An 18,793-nucleotide genomic window follows, 5' to 3' on the forward strand; every position below is an offset into this window, starting at 1 on the left:
TTATAGTTTATATGTATTAAGAAGCAGGTGTGAGAAGATAATTTTCCACTCCCTAGTGTGGTATAACATTGAGAAAGGTGGGAAACCACAGGGAGAATGAAAAATCTGATTCTAGATGCTGAGAAACATTATCCTGATTTCCTCCTCAAGGCATAAATGGCAAATGGTGACATTCACCTTAAAGTAGTGACTACCTTAGTTCAATCAATTTCCATCTCATTAAAATCCTAAATGTCCTTTTCTTAAAGGCTCTTTAAATTCATCTATTGTGAAACTAGACAGTGCAAATGCCTGACAAGTAAGTCAGAGTGGGTGAGAGATATTGGGAACTGCAGATGCTGGAGAATCCGAGTTAACAAAGTGTGGAGCTGGATGAACACAGCAGGCCAAGCAGCATCTCAGGAGCACAAAAGCTGATGTTTCGGGCCTTAGACCCTTCATCATAAAAAAGCCTAGGCCTGAAGCGTCAGCTTTTGTGCTCCTAAGATGCAGCTTGGCCAGCTCCACATTTTGTTAAGTTAGAGTGGGTACGTGGCTGCTGCTACTCACTGAAAGCCTGTCATGGCCAACATCAAACTGTTTCTTCAGAACAATGTGCTCCACGGCCACTATCCTTCTTGACTGTACATCCAATACATTGACACCTCATCATGCCTATTCTGGGATCAATGCAGACATCACTTCAAGGCTTGACTTTGAGCTCAGAGACACATTTCCCTTGTGGGCCAGTCACTTTGTATGCAGGGACGCATGAGCATCTGATGCATCTATAGAGAAGACATCTTATGGCCCTTAGCTTGCTTTCTTAGTACTGACTCACTTGACTACTTATTTGGAGGTTGTCAGCATTTGGATACTTCACATTGCTTTCTCAGCACACACCCTGACTTCAACTCTGACTTATAGGCACATTGTTGTTTAGCATAGAGTGAGAGAGAGAGAGAGGGAGACAGCTTATGAATTCTTCTCATGGTTTTACTTCATTTCTATTTTTCTTTCAGTACCTTGGTGCCAAGAAATGCTTGGTTCTTGGAGGCCTATTTATTTTCATACATTTTAATGAGGTTTTACAACTCTCAAAATAAAGAACATCATCTAATGTAACAAGAAGAGGCAAGAACAAAACTGCTGTTGCCTAGTAACAGCTGTCCAGGGAAACAAAGCGAGACAGAATGATCCAGAAAGTTGTCAGTCAGTCTGTGTGTGTCAGAGAGTTGAGATGTTGGTGTTGAACTCTCTGTAACAAATCAGGCAATATCATTAGAAACTGAAATTGGGCAACACATGCTTTTCTGAACTTAAATTGGAAGTGAATTTAGTTTACAAGTTTTGTTTAGGTGTCTCAGGAAGAAGCACTAGCTTTAAGAAAATAAAGTTTGGTGAGAAAGGAAAGCAATTGCACCTCTAAGCACTGAACCTTGTTGTGGAGATGGTGATAAATCTTTTTTGGGGCTTTTGTTTACCAGGATACTGTTGGGATGAAAGGAATAAAGCTAGTTTGGATCCGTTTCTAGTGTTTGTAGTGAAAACATCCCAACCTTTTGACTAGTGTAATATAGTTCATATTTTCCTCATCTTGTAAACATTTAATTCTTTTCCCTAATAAGAAACACTTGCAGGCTCTTGTGAAGCTGTTCAATAACCAAAACCTGAACTACACAATTAAACACGGCTGTAACGGAAAAGGTGAAAAGCAACAAAACCAGAAACTGAAATGAACTTTTTGGTCAAGTAGAACAGATTTTTAATGCATGAATCAAGACATTGCGGGGACCACAGGACCTGTAGAAGGCTAGGAAACAGACCTGGGCACTTAAAAGCAACTGACAGCTGAATAATTAGTGGGAGATTCAGGAACAGCTCCTGGGTTCAGGAGAAGCATGAAAGCCAACTTACCATTCCCAGGAAAATTCCGGTTCATTGAGGGATGACATCAAGCAGAATGATTCACCGCTGCTTCAGGATTAGATAAGAAGACCAAAAGGATCTGGTCAGTGCATTACTTTATGCTGTGAAAACCTTGCCTAATGACATATCAGCAAAACAGAACATTGATGAGAATGTCACATCCAGTGAACTGGTAAAATGAGCACGCAACACATATTTCATTGAGATTTAATTATTGAATAAACTAAGTTTAATAGGAGCAAACAAGACCAGGAAAAGTATGGATTCATTCATTAATAAGCTGAACAGGCTGCCAGAGAACTGAATTTATTAAAGATTGGAGGCAGAGATGATTTGCAAATGGATCATTGTTGGGATAGCAAACGAGACCTGTCAGACCTGTCATTAAACAGGGAAGATGTAAAATTAGAGCTATCATAACTTTGGAAACAGAAACAGGTGCCTGTTCAAGGAGAAAACCTATATGCCATGGAATAAAGTCAAATGAGTGGAATACTTTGTGGGCCAATGACTATTACTTATGTCTTTTGCATTAAATCCACAGGAGTGCCTGGGAATGTATTTGTTGAAATTCAAAGGAAAAATATTCAAGACTATTACTCAAGATGGCTTCGTGTCAACCATCTGCATTGTTCAAAGCAGACACAAATAATTGAACCACTCAAGAGAATCCACCCAGTGGCTGGGATTCCAAACATTGCAGCATCAAACAATGGTCTACAGTTTGCAAGTGAGCAATTAAACAGAATTACACATGAATGGGATTTCATTCATGTTAGCAGGCCACCTCATTATTCTCATATATGAATAAGCTGAGAGAGGGCTGCAGACAAGTAAAGTATCACTGAACAAAAATCAGAATCAAAATATTGTGCTACAATCGATCCTCCCCCTCAGAGTTGATTGTGAATACACCATCCATCACTTTTTCAAATATTTATATCTAAAAGTCTAAAGAATTAACAGCACAAAGAAGAGCAAAGGGACATCCAGGTTTGAAACTTCAAGAAAAGACATCGAGTGCAATGTTGCAGCCTGGAGAGGAAGCATGGGTAAGAAATCAGTGAGAGAGGGAATGATCATTGAAAGTGCATCAAACAAGGTCAAATATGTTTGAAGCAGATAATGACTTGATAAAGAGAGATCATATTGTATTGATACCATTAAAAAAGAAACCAATAGAGTTCTTTTATTCACACGGGGGAAGAGGGCATTACAGGCTGGGCAAGTATTTATTGCTTATCCTCAGTTGTCCTTGATATGGTGATATATTTACAAATCAGGGATGGAGAGTGGTTTAGAGGTGAAGTTGCCGTAGATAGTGTTCCCATGTGTCTGCTGCCCTTGTCCTTCTAGATGGAACTGATTATGGTCATTTCCTTATTCTTAGCCAAGTGCCAAGGTAGGCATCTTTAAAGACACAAGGCTCCTTGCCCTCCACCAGCAAGAAAGTCTGCCAAATCAAGAACCAATCAGGCACGTAAGTGGTGACTGGCAGCCTTCTCAGCCAATTAAATCCTGTAGTTGAAAATACTCATACCACCTGAAGCTGCTTACCAATTGGAGGCTGGCAGCAATGAATTTCCACCAATATATTTGCGGATGTAAGTTAGCAGTAATAATGGACCAAAAGTCCCGACTGGGTCTACTTGAAGAGGTCAAGGCAATGCTGCCCATAGCTTCAGGCTGAATTCAGCGGTGGGCTCCAACATTAATTACAAATTGGAACACCAACTGGGAGGCCAAATAGTGAATGCAGATGCATTGAGCTGCCTCTTGCTAGCAGATACACCAACGGTGGTACTGGCCCTGGAGTAGCCCATAATGATTTTAAATTTTCGGGACACATTTCCAGTCACAGCTGACAATATCAGACTTTGGACGCAGAAAGATCTGGTCCTGGCAAAACTGAAACAGCTGGTGGTGATTTGGGAATAAAAAGGGCTGTCACAGTCAGAACTGAAACCTCTTTAGACCAGCGAGACTGGATCTCAGTAGAGGATGGCGTATTTTTATGGGGAGCAAGAGCGATTGTCCTGAGGAAAAATAATCACTAGATACTGGCTGAAATTGACCAGGGTTATTAAGGGATTTACAAAATGAAGGTGCAGTGAGAAGTTGTGTCTGGTAACCAGGATTGGATGCAGACACAGCCGAGCTGGTGGGACAGTGTCCAGAATCCCAACAAGGACAAAGATTACCTCCAGCAGTTCCCCACGTTCGTGGGAATGGCTGGGTAAACCCTGGACTCAGTTATATGTCGACTTTGCAAGTCCTTTCATGGAGTCAATTCTCAATTTAATTGCTACGGATGCCCACTCAAAGTGGCTGGACATGCATTGAGTTCATTCATCAAATACTGGGGCAGCGATAGAAAACTGTAAGCATCTTTGGCAATACTTCGGCTCCCAGAGTGTTGGTTACAGACAACATAGAACAGCACAGAATTTGAGTATTTCCTAAAGTTGAATGGTATTCTACATGTAAGGACAGCTCCATATTATCCATCATCCAATGGTCTGTCTCTCACACACACTCTCTCTCCCCCACACACATATACACATACACACACACTCACTCACTCACTCTCCCCCTCACACAGATACACACTCTCTCTCTCACCCTCCACCTCCGACACACACAGTCTCTCTCTCTCCCTCACACAAACACATACATAAACAGTCACACACACACACACACACACACACACACACACACACACATACACAAACACACGTAAATTTATGGAGTGAATTTGTATTTGCAGATACATTCTATTTTCTTCACAATTTATAGACAGTCAATGTGGCGTTTTATAAATTCCATCTTTAGAAATAAAACCAGTCTGACTCCAAACAAAAATACAACAGATTCTAAACAAGGCCTCTCACCTAACATGCATCGCCTGACCTAAAATGTCACCTCTTCTTTACACTGATAGAAGGACAAAGGCTCCAAAAGCTTGTGTTTTCAAACAAACCTGTTGGATCATAACCAGGTGCCGTGTGATTTCTGACTTTATCCACCCCTGTCCCACAACGGCATCTCCACAAACCGACCTGGTAGAAAGAGCAGACCAAACTTTGAAGGCAAGCTTAAAGAAACAGCTTTACTAAATAACTAACTGTCCTGATTCTTACTTGATTCCAGGTCCACCCGTCATGCAACGGGTAAGAGGCACCGTTGGCACGAGATTAGATCCAGTAATGTATAAAGTTTGAGTGCGGGTGACAGTCCTGAACAAGCACGTGGACCATATGAAAGCTGCAAACTTGCAAATGGCATGGGAACAGAACATGCCTGGCTCCTCGACAGCTTTTCCGACTGTTCCAGAACCCATGAGTTCTCCCTCTCTCTGTTAAGTACTTCGGAATCAGAGATGGATATGGCAGATGTTGCTGCCTCGACGCCTTTGCTGCCTGAAGAAGAGCATTAATTTTTTCTGAGACATCCCAGGCACAGGAGGCGAGCTACTGTGCATTACATGCTGCTATCTCAGAGGCAGAGTTGGAGGAAGTTGACCCAGTGCTAAATCAGCCCAGAAGGAGCTGCAAAACAAACAGGCCTCAGACTAAGAGGGAGAGGGATGTAGGCAGGTTGAGTGGGTGGGCAAGAACATAGCAAATGGAATAAAAATATGGGGAAGGATGAAGTTATCCGAATTGCAGAACAAAAAAAAAACGTTTTCTTAAGAAATGCGGTAGACTGGGAAATGTTGATACTGACGGAGATTTGGGTGTACTTGTACATGAATCACAATAAGCTTACAAGGTACAGCAAGCAATTAGGGAAGCACACGATATGCTTATATTTATTACAAGGGGATTGGAGAACAAGAACAAAGAAATCTTACTGCAGTTGTACAGGGCCTCAGGGAGACCATCAGCTGAATTTTACCAAAAATAGCATGTTAATTTTGGACAGTTTCGGGGGGATTTTGATCTGTGAGCCCTCGTCTGTTATGTGTTGCAATTTGGCACTGCACACACTTATTAAGTATGCATCTGACCTCCATGACCGTGTTCTCACACTACCACGCACTCACCAGCAGCAGACTGCTCACCACTGCCAGAACATGCTGGGATTTGAACCACGGTGCCATATTTAAAGCCCAGCTGTGCACAGGGTCAAACACTGCCTGCTAGGAAAAGCCCCTCACAGTAGATGCAGTAAGAGGGAAATGAAAAAGAAAAGTTTCTGATAACACATATTTCGGACAGGTGACACTTAATTGAAAATAGAATGTTAGAACCGTAAATATATTGCCTCTTTATGTCAATACTTGTCTGATGTACTGTCACTTTAACTGCAGCTTTAACATTTAGTATGACTCTGGGAATAGTGGGGTTTGATTTTACAGTGTGCTAACCCAGTGAGTCATAACCTTTTAAAACTGCAGTAATTCTTCAGCAATCAATGGTTTTTAAGAGTTCTTTCCGATTGCAGTCTGCAATTAAAAATACAGAAAAAGAGAAAGGCACAGCCTTTAGAAAATGAAGCAGTAACTTGAGAGTTACCAAGGATATAGGAAACATGGCAGCTCCAGGGTACATGGCACAGATTTCTGAGTTGTACTGATGATGATAGTTGCCATATGGAGTGATGGAATGGAAGCCTTTTCAGTTGATGAACTCAGCTGTTATGATATGGGTCCCCCAACAACGTGTGTACAGTCTGTGGCTCCCTGCACCTGGCTGAAGCCAGTCTTGTTAGCAAAAGCTATAGCCTGGGCTGTAGCATTGACCTCATTAAGGCAAAGCAAGATGAAGCAATTTTAGCACAAATGATTTAGCATGAACTTCATCGATGAAGGCTTGATAATTTTATGGGCACAGGGTTGTGAGATCCCACACAGGGGCCTGTTAACTCCTTGGAAGCAGTGATTGCATAAATATTTAGCACATTGTCACCTTGACAGCAACAAAAATAGAAGTTGCTGGAAAAGCTCAGCAGTTCTGACAGCATTATTGATTAAAAAAAAATCAGTCAACATTTTGGGTCTTCTGACCCTTCGCCACCTTGACAGCCTCTGGCATAGGTCACAAGATCTGCTCTAGCACTTGACACACTTTGATATCCTCAGTGTATGGTGACACTACAGTTCATTCATTTGGAAGAAACAGCAATAAGGACAACAGATTCTGTGTTTTCTCCAGGGACCTTTGCAGTGATTTCATCATGTGGGGTGAAGCATCAACTGCTACCGGAGGTTCCTGCTGCTCCCTGGACTTACTGGTGCATTTGTTTCTCCTCAATTGCTTTGTGGCTTTGTTATACTGAGGCCCATAAGCAATACCCCTACTGTGGCAGGATCCATTGGCTCTAATGATCCCATGTAGCAATATCAGAACAAAAGGCCCTTAAGTAATTTGAAGAGTCATCATTTTCATCAAGGCCTAAGTTAGGTGTGTGATGAAATACGGTCCACTTGTCTGGATGAGTGCAGCACCAACAACACTCAGGAAACTTAATCCATCCAAGCCAAAGCAGCCCACTTGATTGACACTACCACCACAAACATACACTCACTCCACCACCAATGCTCAGTAGCAGCAGTGGTATTATCTACAAGATGCATGACAGAATTCACCAGAGCTCTTTGGACAGTATCTTCCAAACCCATGGTCACTTCCATTTAGAAGACATATGGGAACACTAGCAAGGTCCCCTCTAACCACTCACCATCTCAACTAGGAAATACATTGCCATTCCTTCAATGTCGCTGAATCAAAAGCTTGAAGCTTACTCGCTAACAGCATTGTGGATCTGCCTACACAAAATGGATTCTTGCAGTTCAAGCACCACCATGAGGAATGGCCAATAAATGGTTGGCCCAGCTAGCAATGCCTGCATCACAGGAATGTTTAAAAAGGTACTGTGTACGTGCCTGATTAATGCAATTGCCTTGAAGGGCCCTCATATTGATTACAATTAGAGCCTGCAACTTAGACAGAAAAAAAAACACTCCTCCCACTCTGGATGTAGTAGCAGCCATTTTCATTTTCATTGCATATTTGTAATTCAGATGACAGTAGAAGGTAACAATTAGGCATAGGCTCAGCCTCTTAGTCCATGTGATTCCCAACCCTTAATGTTGCTTTCTTCCTTGCATCAGCACTGAGCTTCCACATGTTAAAATCCAACTTTTTCATTTAAGTCTTCATCACTCCTTATTACTTATCTGAGCCCCAGACCAACAACCTCATTATATTAACTACCATGATGCACTGACTCCCACCCCCGTTGAAGGTAGGGACATGATGAAAACTGATGACCCCTTTCCCTTATACTAATCCATGTTAACAATTACTAACTTGTTGAAAATGCACTTGCATATTCCATTGTTTTATACTGATTTATCCTCCTTCATGCTTATTATCCCCTCTGTATCCTAGCATGTCGCCTCCAATCCCCACAATTTTGACTGCCTAACTTGCCCCCACCTTGACTTTCAGCGAACATAACCTGAGGGTTGACCAAGGACCACCCCCTGACTGATTTGGAAGGACAGCCCCAACTAATGAGTGACCAGAGCCCTGACTGGTCTTTGTGCAGCTCCCTGACGGACTTCCGTGATTCCCCAGATGGCTGCTGTGCACCTGCAGGGCTGACTATGGCCCACTCATTAGACTTAATGATGCAGAATCTCTGAACCTGAATACTCCAAGTGGCTGATGGACCACGTCCAAACTCTGGAAATGAGATTAGACAATGTTCTTGACTGACTATGGAGGCATTTGCTGATTAGCAACATGCCCCCTTGACTTGACTGAGGACTATTCCCCCCAGGCTCTGAGCTGGGTTAAAGTAAACGTAGCATCTTGGCCATGTAAGCAGCTGGCATATGCTGTAAATGCGATATTGATGTAACTCTGTGCCCTCAACCAAAATACTTGCACCTCTTGACTGAATACTCCTGACAATAAGAATAAGCCATTTATTTGCATCTACACAAAAAAGCAAGACACAAATATTGTGAGGCTCTATGTTCAGGATAATGCAGCAACATGCATTCTGTGAGAAACCAAGTCAGCACAAACTGTGTGTTAAAAGAGCAAGCTATGAGCCTTGACATGAAGTACATCCTGTTCCACTTCATGAGATGATTGCATTTCCCGGAGCTAAGTGGTCTCACAACAGCTTTGCAATGTAAGGTTTTGGTGAACTCCAAAGAGTAGTATTGAAGTGGTAAACTGTATTTTAAATAAGTCAGAGATATGCCACAAGGATGCGGTGAGGCTGATGAAGGGTACATATGGTCATTGCAAGCCCCAAAATGTTTGAGAATGCTGGCCAACATAGCAAGCTTGAGGAGTAAGTGGCAAATTGAACTTGCCAGGTACCCGTTCAGATTTTCATGTTAGGAATTGATGCTTTCTACTTTCTGTTTGCCCAGCAAAGTTCCAAACTGTATCCAAATAAGGTGAAAATGAGATGTTAATGCAGGCAAATTGGTGTCTCACTACTCTTTAGAAAGAAACTAATTTTTCGATCTTGCTGCATTTTTTCAACTGACTTACTGTTGCCCGCTTTCTTCAGAGTCTGGGAAGATTCCCTTCCATACCTTTATAAAGTCTTTATCTCCTTTGTTCAGTAAGAATAAACTTGCCTTACAAGGAGTGTAACTGGAGTTCGTTATGCTGATTGCTGGAATGACAGGATTGTATAGATTGAGCCTACGAAAAATTATTTTTTTTTACTCAAGTTGTGAATCTTTGAAAATGTCTACTTAAGCATGCTACAGGCACTCATCTGGCAAGTAAATTCAGAGCAGAGATCACTAGAATTTTGAATACCAGGGGAAGTAAGGGTTGTCAGGACAATGCAGGAAGATGGTTTTGATGTCAAAGATCAGCAATGATTGTAGTGAATGGAAGAGTAACATCTCATCTGAAAAACAGCAGCACCAGCAATACAAAATGAAAATAGAAATTGCTGGTGAAAATCAGCAGATCTGGCAGCATGTGTGTGAAGAAAGCAGAGTTAATGCTTCGGGTCCAGTGACTCTTCAGCGGAATTTTTAGCAGCTGGGGGAAAAGTTGAAATGGGGGTGGGGGGAGGGAAATCTGGGGATGTGGAGAAGAGATGAGTGGATAGGTGGAAATGGAGCCAAAAAAAAGAAATATGAAAGGGGTAGGTAAAGAGATAATGCATAGCAGGCAGGACAAAAGTAAAGCTGAACAAGTGATAACAAGAGCTAAGAATAGGAGAGAATGGGTGAGCTGTACCAAAATCAACCCCTATAATGAGTTAGTAGGCCGAGGAGTTAAGTGAGGATGGTGACCTGTGCCAAAAACAATCCTCGTCCCAACAGCACTGGGTGTGGGGATAGGTGAAAAACATTGAAGAATGGAATCGGACTGTAAAGTTATTAAATTCAATGTTAGTCCTAGAGGCCGCAGGAAATGGAAAATTAGAGGACATTTTTTGCACTTGCGCTGAACTTCACTGGAGCACTGCAGCAAGCGTAAGACAGATATTATCCAGAGTACAAAGTGTTATGTTGAAGTAGCAAGCATCGTTAAGGTTGGGGTCGGGGTCATTTTTGTGGGCAGAACATAGATGTTGTGTAACTTGCTCAGTTTGTGTTTTGTCTCCTCAATGTAGGGGAGACTACATTGTGAGCAGTGAATATAGCAGACTAGATTGAGGAACTACAAATAAATGACTGCTTCACCTGGAAGCTGTGTCTGGAGTCTTGGATGATGAGGAGGAAGGAGGTAAACTGACAGGTATGACACCTTCTGCAGTTGTATGGGAAGATGTCACTGGGGTTTGGGGATGGTTTTCAGAGAGCAGGAGTCTTCGACCAGTGTCCCAGAGGCGCGATCCTTGCGGAATGCTGATGAGGGGAAGCGAATAGGTGTCTGGTGGCACATGCCATTGGAGGGGACGGACTTGGCAGTTAATGATCCTTTGTATGTGGAGGCTGGTGGGGTGGTAAGTGATGACATGGGGAACCCTATCATTGTTGTGGGAGGGAAGCGAAGGGGTGACAGCAGAAGTACAGAACATGGGTTGAATACAGCTAAGGGCCCTGTTGACCATGGTAGTGGGGAATCCTTGGTTGAGGGAAAAGGTGGACATTTCTGAGGTCCCCTGCAGTAGATGGCATCATCAGAATAAATTCAACAGAGATGGAGAAACTGGCGGGAAGCAGGGTGTGAGGATGTACAGTCTGGGTAACTGTGGGAGTCAGTGGGTTTGTAATGAATATTGGCAGCCAGTCTATCCCCAGAAATAGAAACAGAGATGTCCAAGAAGGGAAGGGAGGAGTCAGAGATGAACCAGGTGAATAGGAGGGCTGGTTAGAAATGGAAGCGAAATTGATAAATTTTTCCAATTACCAGAAAAAGACAGGGAAGCAACACCACGACCTTATGGAATTTAATAAAATCACGATGGGCATGGATAGGATGAATAGTCAAGGTCTTTTCCCCAGGGTAGGAGAGTTCAAAACCAGAAGGCATAGGTTTAAGTTGAGAGGGAGAAGAATTTAAAGGGACCTAAGGGGCAACTTTTTCATGCAGACAGTAGTGTGTGTATGTAATGAGCAGCCAGAGGAAGTGGTGGAGGCTGGTACAATTACATTTACAAGTCATCTAGATGTGTACATGAGTAGGAGGGGTTTAGAGAGATAAAGGCCAAATGCTGGAAAATGGGATTAGATTCATTTCTTGACCTGAAGAAAGTGAGAGGGCTTAAAAGAGAAGATATTCAAAGTGAGGATGAGCTGAATCAGGTGGAAGAGGGTGGTAGAGAAAGGGGAGACTTCAGGCCTTTTCTTCAGGAAGAAGCGGAGATTCCTGAGACCGCCCTTTGGGGGACGGATGTGTATAGGGGCTGCACATCCAAGGTAAATAGGAGGTGGCTGGAGCTGCGAACAGGAAGTTCTGAAACTGATGAAAAGCACCAAAAGAATCTCAGATGTAAGTGGAGAGGAACTGCACAAGGGGAGAAAAAAAAGAATCGAGGTAGGAAGAAATAAGTTCTGTGAGGCAGGAACAGGCAGAAATAATGAGTCTGCCTTGACAGAAGTTAGAAGTGGGTTACTGTTACGGAGATATACAGCATGAAACAGACTCTTCGGTCCAAGTAGTCCACGCTGATCAGATATCCTTAATCGATCTAGTCCCATTTGGCAGCATTTGGCCCATATCTATCTAAATGCTTGTTATTCATATACCTATCCAGATGTCTTTTAAATGGTGTAACTGTTCCTACCTCTATCACTTCCTCTGGCAGCTTACTCCATACATGCACGGCCCTTTGTGTGAAAATTTGTCTATTAGATCACTCTTTAAATCTTTCCCCTCTCATCTTAAACCTATGCCCTCTAGTATGGACTCCCCTAACCCAGGGAAATTAGCCCTAGCCTATTCAACCTCTCCCTATAGCTCAAACCATCCAACCCTGGTAACATCCTTATAAATCTTTTCTGAACCCTTTTAAGTTTCACAACATCTTTTCTATGGCAGGGAGACCAGAACTGAACGTGGTATTCCAGAAGCGGCCTAAGCAATGTCCTATACAGCTATACAGCTGCAATATGATCTCCCTACTCCTATGCTCAATGCTGTGACCAATAAAGGCAGGGATACCAAATGCTTTCTTCACTACCCTATCTACCTGCAACTCCATTGGTGAAATTCGCCAACAATGCAAAAATTTGCTCAACATGCGGAAGTACCAGCTTAGATTCTCAATTCAATTCTCAGAATTGGGGTTATTGCTGTAAAGGAAACGCATATCCTGTCTCCTACCCCACCCACTCAAACACAACATCATTGTGCTAGTATGCTTTGTGGGAAGTATGTTTCTTATTACGAAGAGAGCCAAACTTGTAAGATTTGGCAAGTAATATGAAGTGGCTTAAAGAGCTCAAGCAAGCGGCAATTAGGTGAAGACTTAGGCTACTGAGAACATGAACTATCAACTAGAGAAAATTGCAATAAATGAATATTTGGAATGAGGTATTGTTTTATTATTTGCTTCAGAATACAGTACATTACAACAGATAGTTCTCCTTACTCTGTGCACAGTGCTGATCTAGATACATACTCCACATCATACAATATTTGATTTCAATATCATGTCACGTTTACCACACTCTGGTTTCAGATATTACAGCTTGTTTTTAACCTCAGTTTCTAACAATATCATAATGCACTATGAAAGTAATATATAACTGTTAAAACATATGCAACAAAATGCATTTTTGAAGCTCCCCGCTACCTACAACACATTTGCACTTAAACTAAAACTTGCCACAATAGCTCTATGCAGCTAAAACTTAAAATTACCATTAAAATATTACTGATTTTTAAACAATGTTTTGTGTATTAAAAAAAACTTTCCAGTTAACAGTAACTTTGGTTTCAGCAGCATTTTTCAGAGTTCATATAAAACTTTATACACAAGCTCCACTTGGTTTCTTGAGAATGGCACTGTACTTCAGGGCTGTGCTGTCTGACTTTAAGACAATGTCCACCAGTGCAAAGATGGTTATTACCTAAATGACAAAATTCATTGCCAAGTCAACAAGGGTTGGTCAGTAAATAAAGTGTAGGTGCCATTATAAATACATTTGTTTTAATTGCAGTACTCTTTCACAAATGATAATTATCTGATGCAATAAAAAAGAAAACGTGTGGACCTTGAACATGACTTGTAAAAGTTCATTAAGTGCACTCAGATTGTAACTCTGTAAACTCAGCATTTTTCCTAACGTCACAGATTATAGTTCATACTAATGACTTAGATAAAGAGATGAGAAGTAAATTACTTGGGAAGTTATGAGGGGGTAACAAAAATGCTGGTGTGGTGGATGGGCAGTTCGTTGACTGATGAAGTATGATGAGGGGAAGTATGAGGTTATTTGCTTTGTCTGTAAGAATAGTAAGAAAAGTAGAGCATTAACTGTGGAAGTTCACAGAATCTTGGGTGTACTAAGTCAGCATATAGGCACAGCAGGTAATTAGGAAGGCAAATGGGATGTTGGCGTCCATTGTAAAAGGATTATAGTACAAGAAGAAAGGAGAGTTTTGTTACAATTATACCAGACTTTGGTGAGACTACAATAGCATTTGGTTTTGTCTTTATATTTAAGGAAGGATAGTTCTGCACTGGAGATGGTACAGCAAAAGTTCATTAGATCTTAGTTCAAAGCAGGTACCCAAGATGAGTGGGTTGCTTTATGATGAGGAATTGACTAAATTGGACCTATACTCCTGAAGTTCAGAAGAATGAGAATTGATGCAAGTGAAACACATGATTTTAAAGGGGATTGGTACGGTAGACATTGAGAAGCAATTCATCTAACTGATAAATCTAGAAGATGGGGCACTGTCTCAGGATAAGTGACCAAACATTTAGGGCGGATAGGTGGAGAAAATTTTTTACTCAAAGGGTTGTGGAATTTGGGACTTTTCTAACTCAGAGCATTGTGGAAGCTTTATTCTTCATTATGTTTAAGACTAATATGTAGATTTTTGGCCCCTCAAGGAATCATGAACTATGAGACCCAGGTGAGATAGTGGAGTTGAAGCAGAAGGTCAGTCATAATCATCTATAAATGTGAAACAGGTTCAGGAGACCATATTGTTTCTTCCTGCACCTACTTCTTCTGTTTACATTTTCACCTTTCTCAACAAAATTCAGAAAATGCAATTATGTCTATAATACTCTCTTAAAAAGCAATAAAAGAGAAATGAAATATTCAGACCTAGTGACAAAATAATTTCAATAATTCAACAGATATTTTTTGCTCGTAACAGAGCCCATAAACAAATACCTGGTAAACTGGCTTCTGGTCCAATGTCTCTGGTTCCCACATCAATCTTAGTTCAGGCTTCTTTCCTACTTTGTGAAAAGTAAATCCTTGGAGAGGAAGGCCCTACAGCAAAGGCAAAGGAGGAGGTGGATACTTAACATTAACTGAATGGAATAAAAATTTTGGCAGCTGAAATGAAGAAAAAAGTGTACACAATGAAATGATTTATGTTTATGCAAAATGTTTCCACACATTTCAAAGTTGAAAGTCAGGCTTACAACTTCATACGGAGGAAAATGTTCCCATGCACATTTAACCTTTCCACAGGTTGTACTTAAGTTGCTTAAATCACTTGTAAGATCTTTGGACGGATAACAGCCTTGTGAGATTCCAATACGGAAATTTTTATTCATAACACTTATAAATTACCATAGCAATATGCATCCACATTTCACCAACATAAACTGACTTCAAACATTTTAAAACTTTCAGTGCTGACTAAGCAGAGCAATAGAGTTATAAAAATATCAATTTTATTCTTCAAGTAAATTTACAACATGAATTCAGAGCAATACACAAATTTCCAGAAAGTATCAGCAGTGATTTTCAGATTGAAAACAGAGCACTTCCAGATTTGGGAACACACTTTATCTTCCAACTATTAGTATCAATTGAAAACTTAAATGTATTCATACAACTGCAATTAAAGTTCCCAATATATCTCATTATATGAAGTACTCATTCTCAACAGTGAAAATTACAGAGAAGAGAGCTATAAAAATTCAGCAAGTCCCTCTGAATGAACTTCTCACAAGACGTTATCCAGATTGCAAATGAGGCTAATTCAAGATCACGCTACAACACTGGTACATACCTACAGGTAGCTTGATGGAGTGTTTAGCAGAACATACCAATGGATTAAAGACTATTTAGGCTACACTCATTTAATATGTTATCCTGGTGCTTAAGTTGACAGAAATAAAATTGCATAAGGATTGAAAAGTCATTTTCTAAACTGACACTGGGTTTATGCTACAACAAGTTGATCTAATAATTCAATGCCATATAAAACTTAATTTCTTAAAATTCTTAACCAGCACTTTAAAAATAAAAGCAGCTTTCTGAAATAAATCCACAGAGGACTGAAATTGATGGAGATTGTTTAATTTACAGAGAAAAATAGAACCAATTATGCATCACTGCATTACTAAATTTCCAACAGCATTCTCACAAATTGCTTTCATCTTCCATGTTTGAAAAATCAAACCCATTTCATCAAATGATACATAATAAAATAGATTTCTGTTGCAGATTCACCCACAGCTTTTTTTGATGGCACTTTGAATTTTGATGGAGCAGCAAGCTGTGATGACACATCTGAAGATCCATGAAAAATGAGTCTTGCTACCACAGCATCACGGGCAATCTAGAATGAATTTCATTGACAGCACCACATGAAGTGAAAGTATGTTTCCTGGATAGCAGCTGGGATGCTTCAGAATCCATTACACATCAAAAATACATTACTGCCACCTGCTAGTACAGCCATAGCCGGTTGGGCTGACAGATGTTGTACCAGTAGTGTGCTTTAACTTATGAAACTATACTAACTTCATAAATGACCTAAACATCCAATGCATAGTACTGTCATATACGAACAGGAGTAGGATATTCAACCCATCGACCCTGCTCTGCAAATTAATACCGTCATGACCGACTGAACTCTTAAGTACGTTTATCGGTATGACAGGTCGGCACAACATTGAGGGCCAAAGGGCCTGTGCTGTGCTGTAATGTTCTATGATCTATGTTTTATTGCACCTTATCCCCAGACTCTCTCTGCCTTTGATAATCAAAAATTTAATCAACCATTATTTTAAATATACTCAAAGACAGAGCTATCACGGTCCTCTGTAGTACAGAATTCAAAAGATTAACCGCCATTGGTGTAAAAAACAATTCTCCCATTTCCCTTATTTTTAAAATTGTGCATTGTTGTTTTATATTCCTCAAACAGTGGAAACATCTACCTTATTTATCACGATGTATTTTGCAGGTTTCAATTAGATCACCTCGAATTTGTCAAAACTGTACAGAATACAGGCCCAATTTGCCCAATCTCTCTCAATTTCCATCCTAGCTCCCACAAACATGTTTGGTGAAACTTCATTGGACTGCCTCTCTAACAATATCATTCCTGAGATAAGGAAACAAAAATTGTACAAAGTATAAAAATCGAAAGAACTGCGGATGCTGTAAATCAGGAACAAAAACAGAAGCCGATGGAAAAGCTCAGCAGGTGTGGCAGCATCCGTAAAGAAAAAAAATCAGAGTTAAAGTTTCGGGTTGGGTGACCTTTCCTCACAATTGAACAGGGTATGTCAGGTCTGATCAAACCAAAGGCCCTTTAGAATTGAAGCAAGGCTTCACTCCTCCTGTACCGAAATCCTCATGATAAAATTTAACATTCCATTAACTTGCCTAAAAAGTTGCTGCACCTGCATGTTAGCCTCCAGTGACTTATTGACAAAGACCTCAAGTCCCTTTGCATATCTACACTTTCCAACCTCTCACCATTTAAGACATATTTTGCATATGTGTTGTTCCTATCAAAGTGAATAACCTCACATTATTCCATATTTAGTCCCAACATTCAAATTGTTGAACAAAAAACAAAGTTGCTGGAAAAGCTCAGCAGGTCTGCAGCACCTGTGGAGGCAAAAACAGATTTAAAGTTTTGGGTCCAGTGACCCTTCCTCAGAACTGATGGTGGCTGGGAAAATGTCAGTTTATATATAGAAAATAGGGAGGGGGGTGGGTAGGGAGTAAATGATACAATAGAGCCCAAAGAGAGAGAAAGACAGTTGGACAGATAAAGGAGTTGCTAACGATCAGGCTGGGAGGGTGAATAGCTGTTAATGGGGGCTGTTAGTGACTAACAACAGGGAGTGTGTAGTGGCAGGCTATGTGGTAACAAGGCCTGGTGTGTGGGGTGGGGAGCTGGGACATGGGAGAGTTTAGGCCCTAAAATTATTGAACTCAATATTGAGTCCGGAGGGCTGTAGGGTCCCCAAGCAGAAGATGAAGTGTTGTTCTTCCAACTTGCGTTAGGCTTCGCTGGAACACTATAGCAAGCCAGAGACAGATGTTGGCCAGACAACAGGGAAGTGCATTGAAGTAGCAAGCAACAAGTAGTTCAGGGTCTTTTTTGCGAGCAGCACATAAAAGGTTCTGCGAAGCACTCGCCAAGTCTACACTTTGTTTCCTCAATGTAGCAGACTCTATATGCATGTAAACTGACGTTTTCCCAGCCACCATCAGTTCTGAGGAAGGGTCACGGACCCAAAACATTAACTGTTTTCTCCTCCACAGATGGTCCAGACCTGCTGAACTTTTACAGCAACTTTGTTTTTGTTCCTGATTTACAGTATCCACAGTTCTTTTGGTTTTTATCCAAACTGTTGATACATATGAACAACTGGGGCCTTGCTGTACTCTAATATGAAGGTGAGAAAGGCCCATTTGTTCTGACTCTCCATTTTCTGTCTGTTAGCCAATCCTTAATTCATGCCAACACATTACTTCCTGTTCTTTATGCTTCAATTTTTCTAATCAACGTCCAGTGGGGGACTTAATCAAAATCTTTCTGAAGGTCATGCTTTTTCTTTGCTCCTTTCACAAATGGCAAGCTGACATTTACAGGCATCCAATCTGTAGGAATCATTCCAGAGATTTATTGAATTTTAGCCCTATTAATTTCTCCTGTACAATCTTCTTATCGACACTAATGTCCTTCAACTCCTCATTCTCTCTAGTCACTTGGATCTTTAAATCTGGAATGTTTCTTGTATCTTCAGTGAAATCAGGGATATGTTGGCTCATTTACCATTTCTCTATTCCATTATTAATTCTCCTGACTCTTTTTAATGGATTCCATTCTCTTTCATCAAACATTTCCTTTTTAGATACCTGTAGTAGCTTTTACATCCAATTTTTAATGTGGCTTTGCTCGATTGCATTCATAATTTGTTCTTCCTTTCCCTCTCAGTTTCCTGGTCCTCTGCTGTATTCTAAAAATTTCCCAATCCTCAGATCTAATACTATTCCCAGCCA

General features: G+C 40.8%; 1 protein-coding gene across 2 annotated transcripts in view; it reads right to left on the reverse strand.

Moving 5' to 3' along the window:
* Positions 1–12,870: 12,870 nt before the first annotated feature.
* The window catches only part of dis3l2 (DIS3 like 3'-5' exoribonuclease 2), a 296,352-nt gene continuing 290,429 nt past the window's right edge, over positions 12,871–18,793 (reverse strand). For both annotated transcript variants that reach the window (XM_059651106.1, XM_059651107.1), the window contains 2 exons: positions 14,702–14,803; positions 12,871–13,420 (listed from right to left, as the gene is read on the reverse strand). In XM_059651106.1, coding sequence (XP_059507089.1) covers positions 13,319–13,420; positions 14,702–14,803 — 204 coding nt within the window. In that variant the 3' untranslated portion in view covers positions 12,871–13,318. The remainder of the gene's footprint in view (positions 13,421–14,701; positions 14,804–18,793) is intronic.

Source organism: Stegostoma tigrinum, chromosome 14, assembly GCF_030684315.1.
Source record: "Stegostoma tigrinum isolate sSteTig4 chromosome 14, sSteTig4.hap1, whole genome shotgun sequence".
NCBI lineage: Eukaryota > Metazoa > Chordata > Chondrichthyes > Orectolobiformes > Stegostomatidae > Stegostoma > Stegostoma tigrinum.